General features: G+C 45.1%; 1 protein-coding gene across 2 annotated transcripts in view; it reads left to right on the top strand.

Annotated features, from left to right (window-relative positions):
* Nid2 (nidogen 2) overlaps positions 1-18299 on the top strand; it is a 66888-nt gene that overhangs the window by 39820 nt on the left and 8769 nt on the right. The window contains exons 9-15 of one of the 2 annotated variants that reach the window (XM_048361927.1): positions 2095-2235; positions 3331-3459; positions 4395-4538; positions 11511-11630; positions 12412-12645; positions 16299-16520; positions 17055-17224. In XM_048361927.1, the coding sequence (XP_048217884.1) occupies positions 2095-2235; positions 3331-3459; positions 4395-4538; positions 11511-11630; positions 12412-12645; positions 16299-16520; positions 17055-17224 (1160 nt within the window). Of the gene's footprint in view, positions 1-2091; positions 2236-3330; positions 3460-4394; positions 4539-11510; positions 11631-12411; positions 12646-16298; positions 16521-17054; positions 17225-18299 lie in introns of both variants that reach the window. The other variant, XM_048361926.1, reaches the window with a different exon arrangement.

Here is an 18299-nt window from a genome sequence, read left to right as displayed (position 1 = left end):
GATATGTAAGGATCTAGCTTCAGTTTTCTGCACGTGTATAGCCAATTCTTGCAGCAAGAAACTCTTCCTTACATCCTGTGGTTTTTTGGCTCCCTTATCAAAAATTATGTGGCTATGGGTCTGTGGGTTCATCTCTGGGTCTTCTATTTCATTGGTCCTAAGGCTTTTCTTGTGCCAGTACCAAGCTATTTTAATTACTACAGCTTTGTAATAGAGTTTGAAGTTTGGAATTGGTATTCCTCCAGCACTGTTCTTTCTGCTAAGGGTTGTTTTTGATTCGGGGTTTTCTATTCCATGTGAATTTTTGGATTGCTTCCCCTTTATCATTGAAGAATGTTGTTGGGCTTTTGATGGATATTGCATTGAATTTGTAGTTAGCTTTGAGTACTATTGTCATTTTCACAATGTTAATTCTTCCAATGGAGGAGCATGAAAGGTTTTCCCATTTCCTTAAATCTGTATTACTTTCCGTTTTCAAGTTTTTAACGTTTCCTCATAGAAATTATTCACATCTTTGGTTAAGTTAATTCTTAAGTTTTGTTTTTTTTAAATTTTTGTTGAGGCTATTACAAATGGAGTTGCTTTCCTGATTTCAGTTTCTCTCTCCTCATTGTTAACATACAGAAAAGCTACTTTGCCAAAGTTTTGGATCAGCTTAAGTAACTTGGGAGAGGAATCTATGGGGTTCTTTAAATACAGGATATGTCATAACATTTTTATCCGTAACACCTGAGGAATCAGAAGTAAACTTGTACCCACAACTAATGGACAGATTATCTAGGCCCCTAGAGTTCCCTCTGCCACAGGCCACACCCTTTCCAGTAGAAAGGATGGGTTGTGGTATGAGGCTGCTTAGATTTTTACTTTATCCCAACTCTATCCATCTTTCCGAACTGTGTGTGCAACAGTGAACAGGTTACTTGGCCTCTCTGTGCTACAAAGATGTGGGACTAGAAGTGTGACTTAACAAGCATGAGGCCCTGAGTTCAAGCTCCACTACTGACAAAAATAAAATTAATAGAAATGAAACTATAATAATGGTACCTTATGAACCACATAGTTGTGAGGGTTTAATGAGGTGGTACACAATACAGGGTTTTAGAACCATGCCTGGCACATTAGTGAGCATTAACTATTGCATGCTGCTTAGAATGTTCTGGAGAGATTTCACAGGTCAGCAGTCATCACTGTCTTGTAGATGGATCTACCTACCACCCGATTAATCCTGCAGAGGAATTACTGGCAAAGTCATTTGTATTTATTTAGTGTTTGGAATTGCTTCAAAAGATTTTGAAAGCAGTGGATTTTAGTGAGAAAGTATCATCTTTAGAGCCAGAAAGTTGGAGGTTTGAGTCTTTGAATCTCTTCATGACTCTTTGTGAGTTTGAGTTGATTTTTCCTATGTCACTTACTTACCTCTAAAACTAATCACAATAGAGACCACAGGCCATCTTGCTTATCCCCAATTAACTAGAAAAAGGCTGGAATTGAAGCCTTGGCTCAAGTGCTTGAGCATCAGACTTCAGAAAAAAGCTGAAGGACCGCACCCAGTCCCTGAAGTCAAGCTCTGATACCAGCCTGTGCATGCACGTGTGCACGTACACACACAAAGTACTAAATAAGAGGCCGTGCTAGATATTTTTGTTCTCCGAATACCTACTGTAAATAAGAAAACTTCTTACAGAATCAGCAAAAGGAATCTATTCTATAATTTACACTTGATATGAAGGTTTAATATTTAATAATTTAAGGGCTGGGAATATGGCCTAGAGGCAAGAGTGCTCACCTGGTATACATGAAGCCCTGGGTTTGATTCCCCAGCACCACATATGTAGAAAAGGCCAGAAATGGTGCTGTGGCTCAAGTGGCAGAGTGCTAGCCTTGAGCAAAAATAAAGCCAGGGACAGTGTTCAGACCCTGAGTTCAAGACCCAGGACTGGCAAAAAAAAAGTAATATTTAATAAATTAATATGGTCTGCACATGGCCATCCAACACAGGTGAGCTTATAGTCAGTTTTGCAAGGACTGCTATCTCCTTCCTTCCCTGCCATTCTCTCTACAACAGCTCTATTGCTTCCTTTCTGCCTGTAGCAGACTTGGGCCCTGCTCCAGTGAACCCTTGCTATGACGGGAGCCATACCTGTGACTCGACTGCGCGGTGCCAGGCGGGGACGGGCGCCCACTACACCTGTGAGTGCGCGCCTGGGTATCAGGGAGATGGCCGGAGTTGTGTGGGTAAGTGACTGCTGTGCTTCTGTCATGTGACTGTGGTTGTCACTTCGCTCTCAAAGTTATCTCTATATGTCTTTATGGTCTTCATGGATCTGTGATTCTATCAGCTGCTCATCTGGACATCATTGTATAAAAACTAAAGCATAGACTGGTTTAGGTTTGAAATGATCATTGGAGTTTGATGTTTGGGGTTGGGACTTTAAAAAAGAAACCATCCTTTGTGATTCTTAGATCTTTTAAAGTCTTTGTTAATTTAGAGCCTATATTAAGTAGCTCTCAGACTGTGTTCTCGTTTTTCTTAAATTTCAGGCATTGTCTTTCACCTATTATGGCTCCAAGTGCTGCAGTAGAAATTTCTTCATATTTGAAAAAACCTCTTCCTTCCTTTCCTTTCCTTTCCTTTTCTCCTTTCCTTTCCTTTCTTTTTTATTTCCCTCCCTCCCTCCCTTTCTTTGTTCCTGTGCTGGTACTACTACTTAAAGTCACAGCTTCACTTCTCCACTTTCATCTTTATAGGGGTTAATTGCAGATAAGAGTCACAGATCTTCCTGCCTGGGTTGGCTTTGAACTGCAATCCTCAGGTCTCAGCTTTCTTAGTAGCTAGTGTTTTTCTTCTAAACACCTCCTTTTTACTATGTAAAGAATTCTTAGACTAATTATTGAAAACAGATCTCCCTGTGACACTGGAGAGTTTTGAAATAAATGTTGTTAAAGCTAATGATCTGCAACTTGCAATCATACCTGATGCTTAAAAATCCTCTCCCAAGCGGGGGCACTGTGGCTCACATCTGTAATCTTGGCCATTCAGAAGGCTCAGATCAGTAACATCATGGTTCAAGGCCAGCCTTGACAAAAAGTGTGACACTGTATGAAAAATAATGAAGGCTGAAAGGGCTGGAGGTATGACTCTTGTGGTAGAATGCCTTTCTAGCAAGAGCAAAGCCCTGTTTGAAAACCTAGCACTGCCAATAAAGAAAAGGAAATCCTATTTTGACTCCTGTTTTAGTCCCACTGAAGCGTTACCATCCTGAGAAAACTGTGTTGAGACCTTCCTCTTATGGGATACTTAGGCACTTTCCTGTTCTCATTTCTTCTTAGATGTAAATGAATGTGCAACTGGCTTCCATAGCTGTGGCCCCAATTCTGTGTGTATCAACTTGCTGGGCAGCTACAGGTGCGAATGCCGTAGTGGCTATGAGCTCTCTAGTGACCAGCGCTCTTGCATGTGTGAGTACCCAAGTCATTTGTCTTCAGCCCAAATGGTGATGTATCCTGCTCTTCCCTTCAGTTTCATTTCCACTTGTGCTGTGCAGAAACTCACTATACGTTGATATAACTCAAGGTTCTGCTTCAGCTTGGCCTTGTAAGTTGGTTTATGATCATGGTTTTCCTCCCACTAGGTATTCATGGTGTTGCGTTACTGGAGGTGGTTCCTCTCAGTTGGGATTTCAGGCCTCCTTGTGTAACACAAGATGGCGAGCCTCCCTGATAACAGCACAGCTCTTGAGAGAACATAGGAGGTAGATTGACAATTCAAAGGAGCTTATCCCAGTCTAGGATGGTAATACCTACCTGTAGTCCCAGCTGTTGGAGGCTGAGGCAGGGGGAATGGGTTTTAGGCCAACATGGTCTATATAATAAGACTGTCTTAAACAAACAAAAAACAACAACAATGTACTCCCATGTGATGAGGCAGAGAACCCCACCCCATCCGTAGTAAATATCCCCATTCTAGTGTATTCCAAAACATACTTCAGACCTAAGAATGGATCCAAAGGAACTCCAGACATTTTCAGTTCATCGGGCTGATAGAGCTTAATAGAGAAATGTTACGATTTAATACAGTAGGTATAACAAAACATCAGAGATAGTTGAAGCTCTGGGTTGTTACAAGTTTTAATCAAAGTTTGCTTGGATGACTAATTTTCATGCCTCGTATTTTAAGTACAAATGGATGCCAGCACCTCTCAAGTTCTGTTATGCATGTGAATGATGTAGGACGACTCTTGCTCAGTTGAGATTCTGCCCTTGGTGAAACCCAGAACCTGCTTTCTTAAGAGTCTCAGGTGCCCATGTTGTTGGTCAGCTGCTGGTGCTTCGAGGAGTCAGCCTCACCTCCTCCCAGGCCTGATCTCTTGGCTGTCTTTGTTTTCTCTTTGCAGTGATTGCCCCCCCTCCCAACCCCTGCGAGGATGGCAGTCACACCTGTGCTCCCACTGGACAGGCCCGGTGCATTCACCATGGAGGGAGCACTTTCAGCTGTGCCTGCCTGCCAGGGTATACCGGCAGTGGGCACCAGTGTTCTGGTAAGTACCTGTAGGTCTGACTTAAGCAGGATGGGCTGCCAACTTGCTCCCTCCCCCTGGACAGTACCTCTCCCGGGAACCATCTCTTCCCTTTGCCTCAGGTAGCCTTGGGATTGGCAAAAGGGAAAAGAGCTCTGTAGCATCAGAGGGGGAGAGGCCCAGGGTGATTACTGTGGCCCTGGTTTAGCCAGTACATGTGCTTGTCCTGGGAGGAGATATCCCTGGTGTGGGTGACCACTGCCAGCTTGTGGCCTTCTGTTCCTTGGAGGTAGTGTAGGCTGCTGGGACCCACAATCTGTTAAAGTAGCCCTGCCCATTAAACATCTAATGAGGAAGAGGAGGAGGCCATGTTATCTGGATCTGCTAAGAAGCTCGTGGGAGCCAGGAAGATGAAACCTGGTTTGTTGGGGGACAAGGAAGCTAAGGAAGGAGTAGCACATGAATAGAGAAAGAAGAGTGGGCAAATGCAGCCATGATATATTCAATGTACATTATGTAAAAATTGAACTGTGGTACTTGAAGATACGGAGGGAGAGAGATGGAGGAGATGGAGGGAGAAAGGACATGGAGGAGGAGATGGAGGGAGAGAGACGGAAGAGGTGACATTGATCAAGATGCATTGGGCAATTTTTTTTTTTAATTGCCAGTCCTGGGCCTTGGACTTGGGGCCTGAGCACTGTCCTTGGCTTCCTTATGCTCAAGACTAGCACTCTGCCACTTGAGCCACAGTGCCACTTCTGGCCATTTTCTGTATATGTGCTACTGGGAAATTGAACCCAGGGCTTCACGTATGGGAGGCAAGCACTCTTGCCACTAGGCCATATTCCCAGCCACGATCAAGATGCATTGTACCCATACTATGACTTGTTGAATTGAAACCCCTTTGTATAACTGCTTAATTTTTTTAAAGCTCCCAAGAGAGAGCACATGAGCTGAGTTGGTCCCTGTGAATGGTGGCAGATGGAAAGAGCAATTCCAAGAAAAGGGGCGGGGATTCTGCCTTTTAGGTTTCTGTTCTCCTTTACCATCCAAACTGCTTTCCCGACCATCCTCTCCTGCCCCACTCCCTTCACCATAACTGTGTCACTGACATGAAATTGAGATTCAGTCTGATTATCTATGGTCAGATAGATTTGGAAAGCCATTTGTGTTCACGTGACTCTACTGGAATAGTCTCCTTACTAAGGCACTACCAGTCTAGTTTCATAAACATTTATACAGAAAGTTATGTCTAGTCCTAACAGCTTCATTTGATTTTTAACAAGTTTTAATTTGAACAATTAGTTCTGCATTCTAGTTTAGTGGTTTTATCCACTAAACTTCACCATGTGAAGTCTGGTAGAAATTTCAGAGAGGAGATTTTGAGTCATAAGGGATACATTAATATCTTTTTTTATATCTCTAGTACACCTTCTGTTCTCCGCCTTCTACCATGTGGAATGGGTATATTTATTATAGATGGGGGAATGCCCTGTATATTTGTGGGGGTCAGGAAGAGATGTGCTGCCTAAGTGGGAATATATGCTTGAGTATGCTCGTGTTCAGTCGGATTTTATCCACTCCCAGCTGTAAGAACTGAGAATTCCTGGAGAGCAAAACTGTTCTAACGAGGTTACATAATTAAACATCTGGCAGCTTGCAAACATATGATACTTTTAGCCAGGCACAAGTAGCTCACACCTTAGCTACTTGGGAGGCTGAGATCAAGGTTCCAAGCCAGCCCAGGCAGGAAAGTCCATGAGTCTCTTATCTCCAACTAACCAGCAAGAAGTCAGAAGTGAAGCTGTGACTTAAGTGGTAGAGTGCCAGCCTTGAGTGAAAAAGCTAAGAGATAGTGCCCAGGGACTGAATTACAAACTCCTAGTACTGCCACTCCCCTCCCCCCCAATGATGCTTTTAAAGTATTTAATTTTTTTAACTCTTCATTTTAACTAGAGTACTAGAAATTAATTGCAGTCTATCTGTAGTGAGTATCCGCAACCAAACCCTAGTTTAGGTTATGTGCTTCTTTAATCTCTTCTAAAATCATTTTCTCTTTCCATTTGTCCTGTAAGACTTTGGTTCCCTTCCACGATCATGTTAAAAACCCTGACATTTTTCATGTTTGGAATTTTAGGTTGTTGCCATTTGGGATTATTGTACTCTCATTTCATTTGCAGTGGTCCCTCGTTTGTCTCTGGGTCCTCTACCTTTTGGATTTACTCTGGAACCCACAAACTTCAAACATGCTAGACTCATCATTTGCTTTCCCAGTTATCAGTCATGGGAACAGATGATCTGGAAATGTAGCAACTTGACATAATTCACATGGGTTTCCGTACTTCAAGGACCTGGGCGTAGCGTAGCTTAGCTTGAGCTCTACAGCAAGGTGGCTGGCTGATGGAGCTCACTGAAGGCTTCATGGTAAAGGCTCCTTTCCTGAGCATCGATGGGCATCTGAACTGAGAACTTCTCAGTTCCTTTGTTGGCTATTGCCAGCCTCCCATTTCTTGCCATACAAGCTTCTCATAACACAACAGCTTGCTTGATTAAAGCCAACGAGACAAAATCTGCCAGCAAGATGAAGTCATAGCTAGGATTACAGGCGTGAGCCACCAGTGCTCAGCTCTTTCAGGATATTTATACCTGGAAGTAATACCTATACATGTGCTATTGTATAGGTGTATAGGTGTGTGTGTGTGTGTATGTGTGTATGTGTGTGTGTTGTGATTTCACAATGTGTGTGTCTTAGTGAGCCAAGGATCTTTGAGGGAGCCCTGTTTGGTGGGATATTGCCTTCTTGAAGTACACACACGTTTTGATTCCTTAAGAGCAGGCGTGGGCTTTTCTCCAGCTGTAGCTTGTGGCTCCCTGAAAAAATCTATGCTTGCATTTGGGTTCTCAGTCTGGTTGAGTACTAGCCAGAGGCTTTTTCTCCAAATAGACTTAAATCTTCTCCAGCTTCCCTCCATCTGGAGAGGTTTCAGCCCTGACCTAGCGTGCGTTGGATTATTCTCAGGCACATTTGTCCTTACGGAACTTCATGACTTCTGGTGCAAGAGCAGATTGTCGAGTTGGAGCACTCACAGGGAGGGGCAAGTATGAGTTGAGGAAGCCAGGATACAGATGGCTGTTACCGGAGGGGAAGGAGTGGAGCCACTCACAATCTGCTCTCAGATTCTCATTCTGTGCTCCTACTATAGATGTTGGGTAAGGCGTGTTGAATGCTTACAGGTCTTGGGGAGCACTCCACATGCCACAGGGGCACAGCCAGCAGGGTGTGTGACTGGACAAAGTGCTGAGAGTGCACCAGCAAGGACCTGTGTGGGCCCTGGGTGAGATCAAGATATTGGGCTGAAAAGCAAGTGGGTAGTGGGGGACTGGAGTTCATTGGCTGTTTCCAAGTGTTTCCAGATGGTTCTACTCAGAGCTAAGGCAGGAAAGGCTGTTATAGCATCAAAACATGAGCTCCAAATGGAGTTCACATTTTCCAGACAGGTTCTTTAGGAGCCTAATAGGTGATAGAGAGGAGAGAATTGTGTTGGATCCTGCACGGCAAAGTGGCTCTGCTGTTCCTCTAATGTCCTTGTCTTGATTTCTCTCTCCCATCAGGCCCTGAGTCTTCCTACCACTGACAAAGTAGAATTGGAGTTCTGCCCCCTCTTCCTCATCCCCACAACAAAGAAAGCTTTTTGTTTGTTTGTTGTTTTTTATGCCAGTCTGGGGTTTGAACTCAGGGTCTGGGTGCTATCCCTGAGCTTTTTTTGCTCAAGGCCAGGACAACCACTTGAGCCATCGCTTTACTTCTTTTTTTTTTCTTTTTTTTTTTTGATGATTAATTGAAGATAGGAGTCTCACAGTCTATCCTGCCTGGGTTGACTTTGAAACCTTAGCCCTCAGTCTCAGCCTCCCGAGTAGTTAGCATAACAGGCAAGAGCCACTGGCACCCTGCAAGAAAGCTTTCTTGTCAAGGGGCTGGAAGTCCTTCTGCATCCTATGAAATAGGGGAACATTTTCCTCCTTTAAACAAAAGCCCTGGCTTCCTGCAAGCCTCCCCCAGTGTTTGTACCATTGAGGAGACTCCACCAGTGGCTCTGAGCTTAAGCCCTAGAGCTCCTGACTGGACTGGAGTTTCCTATCATGACCTGAAGTTCTTCCCGGAGGAGGTGATGACTGCAGTTCAGGGATCTGGAACCTTCTCAAACCTTGAGGGATCAGAGATTTTGCAGCTGTGATACCTTCATCTCTGCAGGCAGGATCTTGTCTTTCTGGTCATTTCTAACAGGCTCTTATCTCCATGACCTTGGTGTCTGCCCTGGTAGCAGTAGTACCTCTGAGCTCCTCAGGGGAGGACGGCTGGTCTTAGAGATTTGGTCTGCATCCCTAGGCCATGAGCTTTGCTGACATCCAGGGCTTAGTAGCTTTGGGGAATCCCCTTTCCCTTGGTTTAAAAATAACCATTAGAAATGGTTCCCTGGGCTCAGAAATAGACCTCTCAGGAACTCCCACTTCCTCCCATTGCTTGGGGTTCCTGTTACCATTAGAAGTACTTTTAGCTAGCATATGTTTTGTCAATAGCTTTAATTTCCTGCATTTGGCTGCCTGGTAATTTTTACAGCTTTGGTTTTACAACCCATTGTTGTATAGCCTCTTCCAGGCCTAAGGAGCAGGACTGTCACCAGCTTTGCCCACCTGGGCATGTGAGCTGTCCTTCTGAAGAAACAGCCAACCACGGGATAATTAAAGATGCCAATACTGGTTGAGTTTTGCATCACTGAGGAGCTAATCAGAACACCTTGCTTAATTCTTCCCTTGCAGATGAGGTTATTACCCCTTTTCTGTCTTGCTAGGTGAAATGTAGGTAATCAGAATGGCCTGTTGCTCATGCTGGGAGAGCTTCTCAGGCCAAGTTATACACAAAAGAACTGATATATATATATATATATATATATATATATATATATATATATATATATATCTCCATTGATTTCCAGAGGCAAAAGATAAGCCACATGCTAACTTGCTAATTGCAATGTCTGGGATTCTTCTGCTGGAGAGAATGTGCAGTGCCCAGCTTGTCTGTTAGGTGGTACCTAAAAAAGAAAGGGTGGCTCCGTGGGGGTGTGGCCGGAGCCAGGAGTGGGAGGGAGAGAGATAACCCTAGATGAACTTCATCTAGATCATGAGAGACTGGGTAAGGAGCCATCCCAGTTCTTAGCCCATTCACATCTGATTGATTCTAGTGGTAAACCTCCAGCTTACAGTGAGGTGTTCTGCTAGGGGCTGGAAAAGCACACACAACTCATATTTCTAGGTTTCTCACTGGTTATCCCATCATAGTATTTTTTTTCTGTTTATGTATTAAAAAAATTCTAAATTGGGTGCTGGTGTTTCACGCCTATAACCCTCACTACGCAGGAGGCTGAGATCTGAGTATCATAGTTCAAAGCCAGCTTGGGCAGGAAAGTCTATGAAATTCCTTTCTCCAGTTAACCACTTGAAAATCAGAGTGGAGTTGTGGCTCAAAGTGGCAGAGCACTAGCCTTGAGCGGAAAAGCTCAGCGATAGCACCTAGGCATGGAGTTCAAGTCCCACAACCACCCCCTTACCCTTACTCCCCATCCCCGACCCCTGCCAGAAAAAATTCTAGTCATTGTAGATATGACTAAATGCTTTGTGGGGTTTTTTTGGTGTTTGTTTTTTGTATTTTGTTTTTGTTTTTGCCAGTCCTGGGCCTTGGACTCAGGGCCTGAGCACTGTGCCTGGCTTCTTTTTGCTCAAGGCTAGCATTCTGCCACTTGCACCACAGCGCCACTTCTGGCCGTTATGTGGTGCTGGGGAATTGAACCCAGGGCTTCATGTATACAAGGCAAGCACTCTTGCCACTAGACCATATTCCCAGCCCTTTGTGTTATCAAGCCTAGATCAGTCTGGACCATTTGTTTAGCTTTTCCTTTTTTAAAAACCGTGGAAGGCTTCCTCTCTTAAGAGAGCTTATCACATCAGTGGGTAGTTTAAACAATGTTAACAATCCCATGCCCAGAGTTTCTGGTTTTAGGTGAGGGAGTGAGGTGAGTGACTTCCTTTTGGCAGCATGGCCAATGCAATAAATAACAAAAAAAACAACGGATATGCATATGCTTTTGTTCCAAGTGTGAGGATTTGTAGTTTTGAGAAATATAGTCATGCAAATTCTCAGGGTATAATGTAGAGAGTGTAGAGGTTGCAAATTTGTATATGCCTGATAAATTTAGGCTTGCTTTGTGTGTGTGTGTATGTGTGTGTGTGTGTGTGTGCGCGCGCACGTGCGCTGGTTCTAGGGCGTGAACTCAGAACCTCGAATTTTCACTTGGTCTTTTCCCTCAAGGCTGATGCTCTACTATTCGAGCCACAGCTCCACTTCTGGATTTCTGGTGGTTAATTGGAGATAAGAGTCTCACAGAGTTTCCTGACTTACTAGGCAAGACTGAGTTTGCTTTAACCTACTTGAAAAAGTATTTGGGCCTCATTTTGGGACTTTGGCATCTCTATGTGAATGGTATAGGGAGACAGTGCCAACAATGCAGAGAATAAAAACTATTGTTGCCTATATTTATCTTTATTGTCGTAGTCCAAAAAGGAAATTAATGATTTATCATCTAAAGGTTAGTTCAAAGGTAATAACATCCTGGAATTCACTGTAGATGAAAGGTCCTCTAGAAATATTCTGAAGGATATTTTTATCTATGAGTGACCACATGTTTGATTTCTCCACTGAACATTCTGAATCTCATATATTAACTCACATGTTCCTGGATTTGGTTTTTCCTGGTAAGCTAAAACCTCTATTTTCTGTGTTCATCAAAGACCTTCTGTAGTTGACAGCTAGTTGGTCCACGTGTACAGAGACTGTGGTGAGTCAAACATGTCGTATCTGGAGTCTGTAGTCTTAGAGGTTGTGTGCTGTGAAGTCATGTTCTCCCCCCCCCCCCCCCTTGTTGCTGACCTCTGCAGATGTTGATGAATGTGCAGAAAACAGATGCCACCCTGCTGCTACCTGTTACAACACCCCCGGGTCTTTCTCCTGCCGCTGTCAACCTGGGTATCACGGAGATGGATTCCAGTGCTCACCTGGTAAGGTTTGGACAGACCAATGAGGCACATGAATTGCCCTTTCAGTGGTGTTTTTCTCTCTTGCTGCCTACTTTTGAGTTAGCCTGGTTTGGGGCTTTACTGGGTGGATCTTTGAGGTTCTGGATTTTCCCCTTAGTTACTCCTGCTGCTTCCTTTATTACTACATAACTGGTGATGCAAACCTAGAGTAGGACCTATGTCTCTTCCTACTTAAAGGCAGTTCTGGTTTACTATGTGACTGATCTGCTTCACCTCAGTGAATACTCTTTGGATAAAACATTGAGGAGAATCTAATTAGCTTCTCGTTAATAACATACCAGGACCTCAACAGTAAATACCACTATGGGGGACTAGGTGAGCCCAGAGTGGTATGGATGACATTGACCTGGTCCTTCCTAGAGTTTAACTCTGAGTCTCAGGGGACAAATGGAGTTTGACTTCTATCCAAAGTCTGTTGGAATGTTTTGCAGATTCCATAGGTTGCTCCTCATTTTACCAGGTAGCAGTAGATCCCCTAAGGGCTGAGGAAGGAGCTGCCTTACACTTCTGTTTATCTAGAGATTTACTGAGAATTGAGGACACAAACTAAATAGACAGGGGCAGAGTAAGAATTCAGGACTGGAAAGTCACAGTGCTTTGCTATTTTCCACCCATATTATGGTATCTTCCAATAGTAGAAAAACATTTTCTTAGCACAGGAGACTTTGGTGGCACATTAGAATAAACATGTTACAATCACTTGCTCATTCTCCTTTATGTCTCCTCTGTTGTGTTCTGGAAGCCTCTTCCTCAGGCCTGAAGCCCTGTGAACAGCAGCAGCGCTATGCACAAGCACAGCATGCCTACCCTGGCTCTCGGCTCCACATCCCCCAGTGTGATGACCAGGGCAACTTCCTGCCCCTGCAGTGCCACGGCGGCACTGGCTTCTGCTGGTGTGTGGACCCTAATGGCCACGAAGTCCCTGGCACCCAGACTCCCCCTGGCTCCACCCCACCTCACTGTGGCCCACCACCAGGTGAGTCCCACCCCAGCTTGGGTGCACGTGCAGGAGGCAGAACGGCACTGATGGTGCAGGGGGTTTATCACCTAGCCCAGTCTGTATGGACACAGAGCTGGCTGATTGCCACCCTTTGCCCTCTCTCCTTGGAAGAGCACTTGGATGACATGGACTTCAGTGGAGAGCTTACCTACCAAGATCGAGTTACGTACCTAACGGAGGCCATTGTGAGTGGTCTGAGAGAGCTGGGAGATGTGGCCAGACCAGCATTTTGTCCAGAGGAAAAGTGTCTTCTTTTTTTTTTTTGCCAGTCCTGTGGCTTGGACTCAGGGCCTGAGCACTGTCCCTGGCTTCTTTTTGCTCAAGGCTAGCACTCTGCCACTTGAGCCACAGCGCCCCTTCTGGCCGTTTTCTGTATATGTGGTGCTGGGGAATTGAACCCAGGGCCTCATGTATACAAGGCAAGCACTCTTGCCACTAGGCCATATCCTCAGCCCCGAAAAGTGTCTTCTTATACAACCCTCTCATCTAATTTAGATGTAGGAAGCAGTACGAATGAAGGCTGCTGTCAGTAGCATAGACCTGCTGGATGGAGCCAGTGAGTTTTCTTTAACTTGATAGCCCCACTTCTCTCTCACCAACATGGCAATGGACAGTGTTTGTATGAAAATTTTGTTCTTAGATCTGAGATGCGCATGACAAACGTGTCCTTTATTATCTGTATTCTCCCTGTCAGGGTGGGGCACGGTTAGCAAATGCTCACGGTTGATGCTCACAGCTGGCACCCAGGATGGCTTTCTACTCCTTGGGGAATTAGTCAGAGCTGGAGTGGAACTTCCTTCTTCATACTTGCTCTGGGAGAACTGTATTCTGAAGAACAGAGGGTTTGTTGTTTGAGGCTTCTTTTGTCTAAATGTTTCCTGTATCTGGGAAAAGATCCATTTTTATTACTGAGAAAGTTTCAAATATACTGTCTTGGCTTTTTAATGTATTTGAGGAAACAGCTAGAGAATTTCCACTTGTTTGAATCCTCTAACAATCTTAATTGTTCTAGCCAGGTCTTTAGTTGATGCTAAGTTTCATAGAGGTAAAAATTGGCAATGGCCTGATCCAGAGCAACACGCCTAGTCTCTCTGTGTTTCTGTTTTTAGGAATAGATTTTCACAGAGAATCCTGTTTCACTCTTGGCTTCTTTTTTCAAAACTCAAGGTCTCCTCCAGCTGAGAGTTGAAAAAAGAAAAAAAACAGATGGTTGGGAGATCCCTTAGGGAATAGTTCAGAATTCTATTAAATTTATTAAGACAAACATGTGTTACGGACAATGATTCAGCCTGAGAAGTTAATGAGTAAAATAGGGACACGTTGTTTTGTGCAGCCTTTCCCATGGCCCCAACTTCTCCCTTGACACTGGCTTGCCCCAGGCTGCCATTTCTTGACTCATCTGTATAATGGGGTCAGCTGGAGTGGGCCTGTGCCCAAGATGTCAGAATATTTAAGCCCCTTGCCCATGAGAAGAAGAAGAGAAAGAAGCCCAAGATTGTATGGAGAAGTAGCTTTCAATAGCAAGCAATGTGCCACATCGCAATGATTGGGGAGGCCCATTTCCCAGAACCCCACTCGATTAGGTATCCACATTCTACACCCAGGAATGTGCCAGGGGGCGTCCTTGAACCAAGAATGGATCTTTAGGGCAAGGTGGTGTTGGGAGCCTCTGAAGGGCATCCTGCTTTGAAGTGTGAATGGCAGTGTTTGAGGAAATAGTATTCCCTGCTTCTCTGGTCCTTGGATAAGGAAGTCTAAATTCTATCCCTTCTATGAAGTCTCAGAGCTACAATACAAGCTGAAGGACACCTTCTTCCCCAAAGTGAGGGAGCCTTAGCCAGGTGCTGGTGGCTCACATCTGTAGTCTCAACAACTCAGGACAAAGATCTAAAGATAACGGTTCAAAGCCAGCCAAGCAGGGGAAAAAAAAAAAAAGCAACTCTTATGTCCAGTTAACCAGTAAAAAGCTGGATGTGGAGTGTCACTTAAGTAAGTGATAGACAGCCAGGCTTGAGTGAAAACACCAAGTGAGAGCTTGAGGCTCTGAGTTCAAACTCTAGAAATGGCGTCAGTACTGTAAGGATGTGGTTCGCTCTCTTCCTGCCTTCCCAGAGGATCGGGCCTGTGAGGCCGGTTGGAATGTTTCCAACTGTGTTTCTGGCATTTGCTAGAGGGGGGCTGAACAAAGGAGTGGAGGGAACAGAAATGCCTTCTTTTTTTTTTTTTTGCTAGTCCTGGGGCTTGAACTCAGGGCCTGGGCACTGTGTCTGAGCTTGTTTTGCTCAAGGCTAGCACTCTACCACTTGAGCCACAGCGCCACTTCCAGCCTTTTCTATTTATGTGGTACTGAGGAATGGAACCCAGGGCTTCATGCATGCTAGGCAAGCACTCTACCACTAAGCCACTTTCCCAGCCCTCCCCAATGCTTTTGAAAGAAGAACTGACAAGAATTTTTTGACATGTCTTATGTGGAAGAGTTAAGGATGGTTGTGTTGGAGCAATGGGAAAATGGAGGTGCTGTTTCCTGATAGTGAAAAAATTAGGAGAGGAACGAGTTTGATGGGGAAGACAGGCCCCAGCTGGCTAGCTTTTTGCTAAGATTTCTGTTACGCATGAAAGCAGATACTTGGCAGTGTGGTCCTGCTAGCTATCACTTTTGAGCTGTAGAATTAAGATGGAAGCACAAGTGCCTTCTATATTTATTTTGTCCTTTAGTTTATCCGATCGTACATGGACTACTTATTTCAATACTAGGCAGTCCAGTCTTTTCACACAGCCATCTACATTTGGGACAGAGCTTTAATGGCCCCAGAGTGGCATTGGAGATAGAATGGCTCTGTCACACAAGTCCGCAGGACTTTACACTGAGGGAGGGGACTGTCAGGGTGGAGGCTAAAGAGAAGAGAGGAGATACCAATGTAGCAGAAGGCTAGAGACTGCAGAGAAAGGTTTTGCTTTGAGAATTCTCAGGGAAAGGATGGCTAAACAACTTCTAGAAACTTAGTTGTCTAAGCATTTTAAGTTTCATGCTACTACCTCTGGATGCCCTGCACACTAATTATATTGTTTCCCTTTTGTTTGTTTGGATTAGTACTATGATTTCAACACAGGGTCTTGTGCTTGCTTGCCTTGCTGGCTTAACAGGAGCTCTACCACTTGATCCATGCCTCCTGCCTGGCTTTTTGCTGGTTAGTTGGAGATAAGATCTCCAATTGAATGGAGTCCTCCAGGGCTTAGCTTCCTGAATAGCGAGAATTACAGGCTTGAGCCACTGTAGCCAAGCATTTTTTTGCTATACAGTTTTCTAACAGAGTATATACTGGAGACCAAATAGCATAGCCTGGCTTTCAGCGTTTTTTATTTTATTTTATTTTATTCTTTGCAATACTAAAAATTGAATTCCAAACCTTGCACTTGTTAGGCAGGCGCCCTACCACTTTTGCCACACCTCCAGCCTATTTTTCCATTGGTTATTTCCAAAGCTGACTCTCACCAGGATCAGCCTGGGCTCTGAACTTTCTAGACACGAGTAGGAGGATGGGCAAAGGGTCAGGTGGTAGGACTCTTGAGCTTTGTGCTGCATTCTGTTTCAGCTGCCAATCAAAGGCTTTGTTTTCCCATCTGCTTAGAGCCTACCCAGAGGCCTCGGTCCGTGTGTGAGCGCTGGAGGGAAAACCTGCTGGAGCACTATGGTGGCACACCCAGGGACGACCAGTACGTGCCGCAGTGTGATGACCTGGGCCACTTCATCCCCCTGCAGTGTCATGGAAAGAGTGACTTCTGCTGGTGTGTGGACAAAGATGGCAGAGAGGTTCAGGGTACACGCTCACAAGCAGGCGTCACTCCCGCATGTAAGTACTGGTACAGCCCTAACACCTCAGTGGCACCTAGGCCTCTGCATAGGGGATGGCTGGGGAGTTGTCACCGGGTCTGAGGAAACAAGTCACTTGGTTACCATGCTGTGTCGATTGACAGTCTGGCCCTGCACATGCCAAGATGCCCATTTGGATTTCATGTCGAGTGGGTCACTTAGCTATTTTTGAAATGAGAACAGCTAGAGCTTAGTTCAATGTTGCATAATTTTTACTTCTTGTCCCCCGTCCTGGTGTCACGCTGGGACCCCAAAGATACTTTATCCCCCCAAAAACAAGGACAAGGAAAGCCTCCACTTTGCTGTAAGAGAAGTGTTATATTGTAATAGATAGTGATTTACATAGAGGATTCTTGGAAAAGCCCTAGAAATTAGAATTTCCTTTGAAGAACATGTGGGACACATCTGTTTAGAGCAAAGAACTTTTGATAATTTTGAAGGCTTCGGTGAGAAAGTACTGTCTTTGTCCCCACTGTCCCTGTTTCCTATTCTCTCCTTCCCCATCCCACTGCAGGTCTACCCACTGTTGCTCCCCCGATGGTCCGGCCCACACCACGGCCTGATGTGACCCCTCCATCTGTGGGCACCTTCCTGCTTTATGCCCAGGGCCAGCAGATCGGCCACCTGCCCCTCAACGGCACCCAGCTTCAGAAGGACGCAGCCAAGACCCTACTGTCTCTGCATGTAAAGTGGAGTTCCCTGAGGGGCGGGGCATAGTGGATGGGGCTTGGCACAGTGGGTGGGGTGCAGGGCGTGGACCTGGTATGGATTGTGCTACTGGGCAGAGAGGACTGTGGCTTCAGGAATTCCTGTAGTGCTTGTGGCTGCAATCCATTTTCACTGGCCCGGGGCTGGCCATTGCCAGGCGTCATGAATGTCTGACCCTTCCCAGGTGCTTGGTTCTGTGGGTGCAAGGTGTTTCAATGTGGGAAGGGAGTGTAGAGTTAGCATGTCTGGTGATTCTAGGGGCTGTTGACAGGCTCTTATCCAAGTAAGTCTTAGGTTCTGTCCAGAGTCCCAGGCATCCTGGAGGTCACAGGCAAGAGGTGGTGACTACAGCCTGTGGTTTCTGTGATCAGTTGAGAAGCCGCAGGGAAAGTCAACTAGAGACTCCTGTTGCATCCCTGCCCTCCTAGTGTGGTCCCGTGACTCTGCTACCCCTCCTCACCCCTCTTTCCTAACCTCCTGACTCTTGGTAAGGAAGGGCTGGAGAGAGTGTGCTCCCGGGAACGACCACGCAGCTTTCCCAAGGACACACTTGCCACTTCCCAAGCTATGGCCAAGGCATCCCTGTCTGGGAGGATTTTTTATTTTATTGTTCTTTAAAGTGGGAACAAAAAGAAACGGAGACTCCCTTCCCCCCAAAGGCCTTCACACATACAGTGGAAACCATCTGATCCCTTTTTACTTTTTTGGCAGTAGTGGAGCTTGAACTTAGGGCCCCACACTTGCTAGGCATGCCTCTTAGCCCTGATTCTATTTCTAAACTTGACACTTGGGAAGTTTGTCATCCATGAGAGAGAATAGGACCAGTGTTCATGTCCATGTTTACTCTAGTGCTATTTATTGGTTCCCAAAAAGTTTAAAAACAGCCAATGTTCAGAAAAAGATGTTTTTTTTTTCTTCCTTTTTAAGACTCATGGCTCCTGCCACCCAGCAAACTGGTTCCATGATTCCTTGGGTTCATAAGAAGCCTGTATAAATGTGTACTTTTGCCTAAAACAACTCTCTTTTATCTCCCTGCCTCCCTTCCCCATCC

The sequence above is a fragment of the Perognathus longimembris genome, chromosome 14 (assembly GCF_023159225.1).
Source record: "Perognathus longimembris pacificus isolate PPM17 chromosome 14, ASM2315922v1, whole genome shotgun sequence".
NCBI classification, from domain to species: Eukaryota; Metazoa; Chordata; class Mammalia; order Rodentia; family Heteromyidae; genus Perognathus; species Perognathus longimembris.
This window is presented reverse-complemented; position numbering and strand designations above follow the sequence as displayed.